Here is a 12,063-nt window from a genome sequence, read left to right as displayed (position 1 = left end):
GTAATTGAGGATGGCAAAAAAGGGAGATATATGTTGTTTGGAACCACTTCAAGAGAAGAAATATCAATGGTGAGGATAAGGCGGGTTGCAATTATTGCAACAAGCATTTAACAACCAAGAGATCTAATGGAACAATTCATTTGCATAAACACTTGGCAACTTGTAAAAGAAAACCATATAGGGATATCAGACAATCAATTTTATTGAAAGAAAAAAAGAAGGTAGGCTCAAGTACTTATATGAGTAACTATACTTTTGATCCAAAGCAATCAAGAAAAGACCTTGCTTACATGATTATAGTTCATGAGTGTCCATTTTCAATGGTAGAAACATTTGGGGTTCATAATATATTCTGAAGGCCTTCTGTCTTTGTTTAAGATTCCAAGTTAGAACACTGTAAAGAGTGATATTGTGAAGATATATGAGTATGAAAAGGTGAACATCATAGGATATTTAGAAAGCATTGGAAGTAGGATTGCTTTAACTACAAACTTGTGGACAGCTGAAAATCAAAAGAAATGGTATATGGCCATCACTGGTCATTTTATTGATGATAATTGGGAGTTGCAAAGTTGTGTCTTAAGGTGTGAATTTATTTATTACTTTAAAACTTCAAATACACATGACATTTTGCATTGTATTGTTATTTAATTAATTATTTTTCATGATAGGTTTGTGTATGTAGCATGTCCACACACGACTAAAATTCTTTGTAAGGTGTTGTTACAATGCATTATGGAATGGAATATTGATACAAAGTTGTCCACTATCACTTTGGATAATTGTAGTACTAATGATTTTCTTGTTGGATTGTTGTTAAACCAAATTGGTTCTTCTTCTCTTATGCTAAATGGTTAAGTATTTCACATGAAGTGTTGTGTACATATTCTAAATTTAATAGCTCAAGATGGGTTGAATGTTCTTGGAGAGGTTATAGAGAAGGTTAGGAATGATGTTGCATTTTGGACAACTTCACCTAAAAGAGAAGAAACCTTTAGGGAAACAGCACGTCAAATCAAAGTTTTTGTCACAAAGAAACTTATTCTTGATTGCAAAACTAGATGAAATTCCACTTATCACATGCTTGTTGTTGCATTGGCTTACAAAAATGTTTTTAATAGTTTGAAAACAAGAGAACATTTATACATGTTTGCCTACATTATATGAGTGGGAAATTACAAGAGAGATTTGTAGTAGGTTGGAAAATTTTCCAGTTGTAGCTATTAGAAATATGACTTCAAAAATGATTGCCAAATTTCAGAATATTGGTATGTTATTCATGGAATTGTGGGGATTGCTATTATTTTAGATCCAAGATACAAATTTAAGTTGTTGGAGTACTTTTTTCCTAAATTTTATGGAAGTTCATCTGCAATTGAAATTAACAATACCAAGAAGTTGTGTTACTCATTGTTTGAAGAGTATCAAGCTAAGGCTAAGGGAATAGTGAAAAATTCAACTTTACATGAAAATGATATTGAACCAAATTTGGATAATTTGCATGTTAACAATTTCCTCATTGACTATGAATCATTTGTGAATGAAACAATTGAGATACAAATAAAGTCTAAACTAGATCTCATCTCCACTTGGATGAGAAAGTTTTGCCTAGGAGTGCTAATTTTGATATTCTTGGATGGTGAAAAACAAATGGGATCAAGTATCTAATTATGCTGAAAATTGCTAAGGATGTTTTGGCAATCCCAATTTCAACTATTGCTTTAGAATCTTCTTTTAGCACCAGAGGTAGTTATTGAGTCCTCATCGTTCTAGGCTTCATGAGTTTACTTTGGAGGCACTTATGTATGCAAAAAGTTGGTTGAAACATAAACAACAAGGTAATGAAAACTACATTATTTTTTTTATTTAATTAGAATTATTTTATCTTCTATTGGTAGTTTTATTTATCATTTTTTATAGTCTAATGCATTTGTCTTCTTGTCATGTTCTAGTTTATATAGACTTTGGAGATAAACGCTTGCAAAAATATGCAGAAGTTGATTCTAATGATGAGGTCAAATATCCTATCCATTTGTGTTTTCTTTTTTTAATTTATAATATATAATTATAAGCTAATTAGTGTTACTATATTCTTTTTTGACAGGTTTTGGAGAATACTATCACCACATGATGTCCAAGTTTTATTAGTGTTTTTGTTAAGCGATTAAAACATTAACTTTAAGAATCATGCTATGTTGGATGATTATATTTGTAATGTTGTTTATTTATGACTTGAGTTTGAATGAATCAATGTTATGTTGCTTGTTTTTAATATTATGTGTCGATGTTCTTAATGTTGTATTTTTTAAATTTAAGAATGTATTTTGAATTTTTAGTAATTTTTTTGATTAATTTATATATTGATTTATTAACTTTATACATAAGTAAAGTGCGAGCCACGGGGTGCAGGTATGGGTATATGTACCCAACAGGTAAGTTGCTACGTGCACACGTATGAGACAGAGTACAGGTATAAGGATCTTTTTAGAATAGGGGTATGAGAATGGATACTATAGGACCCTAGTCAGACTCTATCCATTGTCATCCTTATATGGATACAAGAGAAATTAATCAATAACTTCAAGTAGACTTGGTGAAATATATTTGGGAACGTTTTGGTGCAAAAATGTTGAAATTTAATTTTTCTTTCTCAATGTCAATGTTTGTGTTTTTTTTCTTCTCCTGATCAATGTTTTCTATTAATCACAAGTTTAAATTATGCTCATAATTAAATATTGAAATTACTATAATATTTTCTCTCTTAATATTATTTTTTGATAATTAAAATTTATACAATTAATTACATATATTTATTTTAAACTAAAATTTAAAGAAACTTTAAGAGGTGGGGTCTATTGTGAGACCTACAATAATTGGCTTAAGATCTCAAAAGGAGATCTATCACTAGAGTAAAAAATAGAAAGATCTTGGATCTTATGTGACACCGTGGGGCTCACAAAAAATTATTCACCATCTCAAAATGAGATCTAGCTTTAAAATGCTTCTAGTTTCCCACGTTTGATATGTATTTTTAAGAAACGTATTCTCAAGAAATTATGATTCTTAGGAATTGTTTTTAACTCACATTCTCACAAAAACTTTCTTATGGAGGGGATGAGAATCCTACTTTTCCAAGTTTAATTTTTGTTTTATTATAGTAAAACATTATATTACTCTTATTAAATTATTTAATGTGGTAAATAATTAAATATATTGATAAAAATATCAGGTAATTCTTTGATTCTTAAAAACTTATCTAAAGATTCCTAATGATCAACCAAACTAATTTTTTTCATTTCCAAAAATCTTGACTCCTAAGAATCATGATTTTTGGACATAAAAAATTTTCCCAGCTTGAAATAAGTTCTTTTTACATTAGAAAACACATAGACAACCAGAGAATAAAAAAAAAAATAGACAACCAAAGTAAAAATGAAATAAAAAATTGTTTATTTTCCCACAAAGTTTAACGGTCGGAAATGTAATACTATATTCGAGTCTTTAAAAAGGATGGACTAGCACTCTCCTTGGAATATTTAAGGTTAAGATTTTATTATAAGATTGTTTTTCATTTATCGTAATTAACTTAAAGAATTATATGTTTAATCAAAGAAATATTTATGAGAAAAAGAAGACATCCTTGTCATGCAAGAAAAGAATTGTATATCCAAAGCGTTCAGAAACCTATGGTGGCATCCTCGATTTTCAGTTCACTTGACATTTCTCTTATTATTTAGAAAAAGGGTATTAAATGAAAATAAAATATATTTAATATTTTAAGAACATATAAAAATTTCAATATAGTAAGAAAAAATAGATACAAAATGAAAAATAAGATTTTTGCAAAGTATGTAACTTAAAATTATTTCTTTTATATTTTTATCAAAATTCTCTAATCTTCTTGATATATATATATATATATATATATATATATATATATATATAGATAGATAGATAGATAGATAGATAGATAGATAGATAGATAGAGAGAGAGAGAGAGAGAGAGAGGAATAATCAAATTATATCGGTGTGTAAAGGTAAATATCATAAGAAGATGGATTGAATTATGATTTTAGAATTTTTAAAGTATTTTTCTAAAACAATAATGTTATCGTCTAATGGTAATGTATGCAAATACATATATCAGATTTTCATAGATGAGTTCAAACGATAGCCTTAGACTTTGTAAAAAAAACAAAGTTTTTCAAAAACAAAAAACAAATTCAAACCCTTAGTTAGTTTAAAACACAAAAGGGTAGATAAGAAATGATACGACACATGAATTTATATTGGTTTGTCTCAACCACCGATACTATTTTCAGTTCGTGAGAAATCACCAAGTTCCACTAACTTCAACAAGTTAAAGTGTTAATCATTGCCACTCCTAGCTCTACAACTCAAGCTTTATACCAAGTTTGTTACTACTAGTATTTTTTGTCCTACCAAGTCATAGCTGGCTCTAATACAAATCAAAAGATTTGTTGTTTAACTTGTACACTAACTAACATTCAATCATGTTACAAACAAATATACAATCTTAACATTTAGTTTTTTTCTCTCAAAGTGTTCATTGTCTTTTGAGAGTTTTACAAGAATTTACAGAAATATATACAAAAAGAATTTGAATACAAGTGGGTAGGTTAGTTGTTTACGTCTTCAAAGCTTTTGATATTTATAGGTCTTCTTCAACAAGTGTTCATTGTCTTTAAATGGATGAATTTCTTCACTTTAGTTTATGTATGAAGAAAGTGTTCATTAAATGCAACCACTTCCTCATGCTGAAAAATCACTCTTCTTAACTATCATGTTGAATACTTCATAAGGAAACCACTTCCTTTTGCGTCAGACCAGATTTGCACAGCATAATGCATCTTTTGATGAAGTTTGGTAATAACTTTCAGATCTTGAACTTCATATATTCTTTATATGATTTGACAAATCCTGGGAGAATGTCTATGCAAAAACAAATATCAGACATAGAGTATTAAATAAAGTTTAAATGTTGTATTAGATAAGGACTTTAGTTAAACTATTGTTTGTTACTTCATACGCATATTTGTGAAGCATGTTCTGATATTGTATAAGACACAACTTTTAACCGCTGTATTTGTTTGCATCTAATCAAAATAATTAAGAATCCTAATATAAAAGGATATTAAATGAAAAAGAAATATCTATAATATTTTAAGAACATATAAGAATTTCAATGCATTTTCATTTTATTAAGAAAAAAAAATTAGATACAACAAGAAAATTAAGATTTTTTCAAAGAATGTAACATAAATTATTTCTTTTATATTTTTATCAAATTTTCTAATCTACTTGATATTATATATATATATATATATATATATATATATATATATATATATATATATATATATATATATAGAGAGAGAGAGAGAGAGAGAGAGAGAGAGAGAGAGAGAGAGAGAGAGAGAGAGAGAGAGAGAGAGAGAGATTACACCAGTATAACTGAAACAATTATTATAAAATCGATCCAACCGTTGAATTATATTTAGATATTATCAAGATTCTGAGTGTCAAATTTTATTAAAATTGAACTACAATAAAAAAATAATCAAATAATTCATATTTTTAAAAATTTATATTACGTCGATTTTAATTTATATGAATGGGGTAACAATTTTAATTCCAATGATTGATTTAAGAAAATATTATTCAATTGAAAGTTAAATATATCAACTCATATTTAATAATACTTTATGATACTAACCAAGATGAAACTGAAAATGAACTTATTATTCCAGTGTCAATCATTGTTAGATGTCAATCCAACATTTCATGTTGATTTTGTGAGGCAAATAAATGAAGTTGTCCATGCTGTGACTAAGGTGACTCTAACATTACTCAATCTCCATAAGTTTCTCGGACTTTTTTTTTATTATTGAGTTAATTATAATTATCAATGATATTAGTTAATTTGCTTTTTATATAGAAAACAAACATTCACAAATAAATTTTTATGTATTAAAAATATTTTCATCCATCCGACAATTAAAAATTAATTCTTCTACGACATAAAAAAATTGTTATCCTTTTTAATAATTTCTCTCTATCCACGTGGGGAGCCAGAAGATATCACAGTAGTATTCAAATTCCACGTGGCGAGAGGTTATAGGTGAACGAGATTGTGCGCGAAGCATAGCAATGCCTTCGTGGTTGTCACTTGCCACGGCGTGTGTCCCTCTTTGCAGTTTGCACACATGGCTCTGTCGTCGCCACTTCAGAACCTCTCTGCACTGATCTCTGCCAGCGGCAATGCCACAACAGCTACAGCACGGCCTCCGAGAGGGCGGCCCTGGGCGGTTCACGCGGCGTCGTCGGACACTACCACCGCCGCGCAAGCGCAGTTGGGTAGGTACGAAGAAGGGAAGCTGGAGCGACCCAAGTGGGTTGGGGAGACCCCTCTTTCACGTCTCGTTCAAGCTCTCATCTCCTTCAAGCCCTTGTTCTCTGTCCTCAAGCTTGGTGCTAGAAGGGCTTTGATAAGGTTCATCTTATTTCTACCTTCCTCACTTTCCTTCAACTTTTAAATTTTGCACAATTGCTTTAGTAATTTTTGTTTGAAAATTAGAAACATATATATGATGAGGGGTCTACGTACAATTGTACACGTTTAATAAATTTTAACGACAAAAGTAAATTTTATTAATCAAAATATTATATGAACCATTATGTATATCAACCTGTAAGTTTTTTATTTTAATCCTTTAAAGATTTAAAATTTGTGGTTTAAGTCCCTATTATCAAGTAACAACATTGATGAAGAGGTAATAGCGACATTGACAGTCCAATTAACTTTCCGCATCACCAACAAGTTCGACAAAGTAATCATGCCATGTGTAATTTTTTTGGGATAAATTGTGTTTATAGATGCCCATCAAAAGGACTAAAATCAATAACCCTTTATCTTATAGGGACCAATAATTCACCAAAAAATTATAGGGACCAATAAGTTATTTAAGCCTTCTAGATATGATTAAAAAAAAAACAGTTGTAGATATGAAATCTAGAGATAGATAATGTTATGCAAGTAACATCAATGAACTCAAAAAGGAGATATGAAATCTAGAGATAGATAATGTTATGCAAGTAACATCAATGAACTCAAAAAGGAGGGAGGTGAATTGAGTTTATAATTTTTTTTTGTTAATACACTCTAATTCCTTTTTGTATGATAATTATGATAATGCCTCAAGTAAATTTACAATAAAATAAAGAGATAAGGGAAGACATAATTGCGAACTTGATTTATATTGATTTAGTCACTTCTTGTGTTTACTCTAGTCCCCAAGCAACCTGCTTGAGAATTTCACCATCTTTCAAATTCTTTACAACAACAAAACACTCTTACACCTTGGGATGCCTCATCCTTTATGTTTTAGTCTTTCAAGAATCAAGAGATACCACATTCTTGTTCTTACAAGGGATGTCTCACCTTTTATGTTTGAGTCTCTCAATAATCAAGAGATATCATACTTTTGTCCTTACAAGGGATGTCTCACCCTTTTTAAAAGTTTAGACAAAGAATATAAAAATTCACTCTTTGATATAGAGAAAATATTACAAATTGAAGCACTAGAAGGTTTCTCAATAATAATTGCATTTGACCAAGTTTTTGATCAAGAACTTGATGAATGAGAATGATTATTAATGAGATCTTTTCAAAAGTTTTTCATCTATATAAACGTGTTAAAATGATGAATATTTATATGTAGAAGTTATCGGGTCATTCCCAAAAGATATAACTCTTCAAAACATACTTTTTGGTGTAATTTTAAATTCCGAATTTCAAATAAAAAAGAAAAAAAACTTATACTATTACTTTTGGTAATCGATTATAAGATGTGGTAATTGATTACATTGATTCCAATTTAAATTAATCAAATGGTCAAATATTCTTATTGTAAAAACCTTTTAACAATTCAACCTAAGTCTTGAATCTTCTAATTACTTGACTTGTTTGTGTTTGAGATTTTTTATGTTATTTTGCTTTTGTCTACATGTCGTTTGCTTTTTGGCATCATCAAATCGTTTGCCTTTTGGCATCATCAAATTTTCTTATATTTTAATAACTTATTATAGGTTATAATAAATAGGTGCAATGAAATATCACTTTTTTATTATATTGTATGGAAATGTTTTGACTTCATCTAATTTATAAGAATTTTAAATCTATACTTTTATTTAGAAACCATTTGGATTGATAACTTATTAAATACGAAGTGTTGTTTTTGGTTGGTTGAGCAAAGGGACTTTCATGTCTCGAACCTAGGACCAATAACGGTATTGCAATAAGCAAACCATTACACCAGGCTGTAGACAGACCCATGTATGAGATGTTAACAATATACCTTCTAAGGCTCTCTTTTGAACACACATTTTTCTTTTTTTTTAAATTTATGTGGGTCTTTCTAATTTGAGAATAGGACCCACCAAATGAGTAATGAGACCCACATATTTTGTGGAACTCACATAAATTTCACTCAATAAGAGAGAACGTGTTTGGATTGGCATCTTACAGGTTACAACCATGAACGCCATCATCCCATAAGCAACTAATAGTTGCTTCTGCCTTATTTTACAAAATTTACGTGATATTGACACCAACGGTCCTGTGGATGTCGAATGAAACACTCGGTATGTCATAAAGAAAATGTAAGAGTGTGTGGTTAGCATTTCTCTCATTCATCTAATATATGAAAGGGATCCATTACCTCTATAGGAGTAAGTCGTGGACACTTACTCCCACTGAATAACTATTTATAGAATTTGAATATAATAAATCTAGCAGTTGAAATTATGTGATATTATCGTAACAATCATGCATACAAGATTATAGACAATCCAAACATTTGTTCATTTTGTTGACATGCCATTTACTTGTTACTACTACGTGACCTTGTGGTCAGGGTTTAAAACTTTTAAATTTTGCAAACATCCTTTTGTTTATAGTGGTAAGGTTGCATAACATACATCTACCAATTCCAAACTCCAGCAGATGGGCCGCCATTTGTATTGTCGTATTGTGTCAGCTTTTGACATTTCAAAATGGCCAGGTTACATTGAATTGATATTACACCATGTGTTTATGAAATGAAGTTCTGCTAAGCATGATGTCTTTATTAGAAAGTGAAAGTGGTTTTTGGATGTAAATTTACAGTACAGCTGAGAAGAACAATATACCTTGGAGGAAAATGGCACAAGAGATTTTAGAGTCAGAAGTGTATAGGGAGCTGGAGAGCATTCAAAACCAGTCTTTAGTGTATCCTGATTGTAAGTTTCTGACTTTCTTCTATTTACCTTTTGTGTTACCCTTCTAATCATTGTTGTCATTTCTCTTGCATGTTGTTGTAAATGATGGGGTGACTGCCGAATTCACTTCACAGATTATTTGAATCCATTTCATGCATATGAAGAGGGAAATCTTACATGGCTGGTATGTGGTAATTCTGAATTTTCTCATATGTCAATGGAAGGTTTAATTTGACAACTCCTTTCTTTGATAATCAGACATAGCATGTTCCTGTTTTGTAGGTGAACTGGTTGTGGTTGCTTCTCCCAACACTTCTTTTTATGTCACACACATTGTTTGCAGTTTTTTTATTACTGTCATTAGTTCAAATTTATTACTATTGAAGCTACTATTTTTCACCCACTGAAATGTAGTCATGGAAGAAACACCACAACAGTTAAAGTTTTGATTCTATTTATAGAGGAGTTGTGTCAAAGTTCTACCTTATTGTTGTAAATTTTAATACCACAGCCTTTTCACCTGGCATCCATACAAGATATGCATGGTAACAAACATTGCTGACTAATGTTTGTTGCAACATTTTTTCTTTGGGTGGGTGGATCAATTCCACCTTAATAATATGCTTTGGTTAAAGCATGTGTCTCTTCTGTAGGTTATAATATTTGCAGATGATCAAATTTAGTGGCTTGCTTGTGAACATTAGTATCTATTCTTGCACTCTATTGACAAAATTATGAGATTTTCCATGTGTTATGTGTTATTTTGTTATTTAGCAATTGTTTAAATAGGTGTCTCCTGGGCTTCCTCTTTTGTTAAGCAGACTATCATGTGTAACATCATGTGTATGGAAATCTATTAGCAATTATTTTTTGTTGCCAATCTGAAATAGAACAAAATTGTAAAATCTGGATTCAATGATTATAGGCAGCAGCAGAAGCAGAGGCTGCTACAATGTCAATGGCCAGACGAGCACTTCCTGATGCTTCTTCAATACAGGAAGCAAATCAGATACTGCGTGGCAATTGGCTTCATGCAATTGAACAACACCATATGCAGTATTCAGAATCATGTGTGATCGATGACATTCTAGATATTGGATGCTCTGTAGGTATAAGCACAAGATATCTTGCAGACAAGTTCCCCACAGCCAAAGTCACCGTGAGTGAGTTTTTAATGGATGAATAAATTTGCTTTCTTAATATGGAGATTGGAAATGGAGAGTGAAAATAACATAAAATCATTCTTGGTCAACTTGAATTTACCAAGAATAAAAGAAGCCTTATACTTGGTATGGATGTGCTTTGCGTATTGTGATATATATGTTTGTTCCAGGGACTTGATCTGTCACCCTATTTTCTAGCTGTGGCTCAGCATAAGGAAAAGAGAGCAATGCCTAGAAAATTTCCTATAAAATGGATACATGCAAATGGGGAAGACACAGGCTTGCCTTCTAAATCGTTTGATCTTGTCTCTATTGCTTTTGTGGTATGCCTTTTGTTTTCCCATTTAGTATTAGTCCTCATTTAAAGTTTCACCCACAAAGGTTGGATCTAAAAGAATGAACTAGTTTCTAATAAAGTTGCGAACTACAGTTCAAATCTTCACTGAGAGCACTAGCATTCAGTGGATTTTAATGTTTAGATTCCCTGACTATGTGCAGCTTCATGAATGTCCTACAAGAGTTATAGTGAATTTGGTAAGAGAGGCATTCCGTCTCCTTCGGCCCGGTGGCACACTAGCTTTGACAGATTTTTCGGTATACAATACCATCATTAAGATTTTTCCTATTTTCTTTTTTGGTTTCATGCTCCTATCACAAATGCTCATATTAATATTTCTGCCTTCTGCAGCTGAAGTCAAAGGTCCTTCAGGTATTGTGTTATCCTGTTTTCTGCTATATTGTTTCGTCTAATTAATAAATTTGGCTAAAATATGTTTTTAGAGTAAAAATTGGTATTAGTCTAACTTCGATCAATTGGCCCTTGAACTTTAGGAAAACAGTAGTTTTCTTCTCGAATCACAGATGATTTTCACCGTGAAGAGGGACAAAACCCCATTGATTTTTTTGTAAAATTCAGGGACCAAAATGGGTCAAAATTGAAGTTCGGGGACTAAAATCAAGTTTCATTGAAAGTACAAGGAATGCAAACATGCAAACATATTTTATCCTAAATATTTCCATGCCTTTTTCATTTGTTGTGCTAAACCTGTGGGGATTAACAAGTATTACTACATGTACATTGTTGTCTTGTAGGAATTGTCTCCGGTTCTTTTTACATTGGTTAAGAGCACGGAACCCTTTCTGGATGAGTACTACTTGACTGATATGGATGAAACACTTAGGGAAGCTGGTTTTGTGAACATAACATCAATTCTTACGGACCCCAGACACGTGACAATTACAGCAACAGTGCCTCAATGAAACATCACATCTTCTTGAGATATTTTATTTGTCAAGATGCTTAAAAAGGATTTTATTTATTCATAATGCATGGTTGTTCCTATATCCTTATCAGTGTACTGGTTTAATGTGGAATCTCTTCTTTCTGTTTTTCTTAACTGTAGCAAGAGCAGCTCACAAACTTTGCCTTCAATTTGAGGCATGCGTATGCTGTGGTACTTGATAAATCAGAGCAACAGGCCCATTTTATTTAGGATAAAGTTCAACTTTATTAAAAGAATAAATGTGGTAATGATTGAGCTCTTAATTTAACTACTAACGTGTTTCCATTCCAACACTTTCAAAACACTAACACTATGTTTGGATTAATAGAAACTGACGG

At 31.0% G+C, this 12,063-nt stretch overlaps 1 protein-coding gene across 1 annotated transcript; it reads left to right on the top strand.

The window, feature by feature from the left end:
* Positions 1-6,148: 6,148 nt before the first annotated feature.
* On the top strand, positions 6,149-11,786 carry LOC100788294 (uncharacterized). Its single transcript, XM_003539916.4, has 8 exons — positions 6,149-6,514; positions 9,188-9,300; positions 9,414-9,463; positions 10,205-10,438; positions 10,613-10,765; positions 10,941-11,036; positions 11,131-11,151; positions 11,535-11,786. The coding sequence occupies exons 1-8, from the start codon at positions 6,228-6,230 to the stop codon at positions 11,700-11,702; spliced, it is 1,122 nt and encodes a 373-aa protein (XP_003539964.1). The 5' UTR covers positions 6,149-6,227; the 3' UTR covers positions 11,703-11,786.
* Positions 11,787-12,063: the final 277 nt, after the last annotated feature.

The sequence above is a fragment of the Glycine max genome, chromosome 12, assembly GCF_000004515.6.
Source record: "Glycine max cultivar Williams 82 chromosome 12, Glycine_max_v4.0, whole genome shotgun sequence".
Lineage (NCBI taxonomy): Eukaryota > Viridiplantae > Streptophyta > Magnoliopsida > Fabales > Fabaceae > Glycine > Glycine max.
This window is presented reverse-complemented; position numbering and strand designations above follow the sequence as displayed.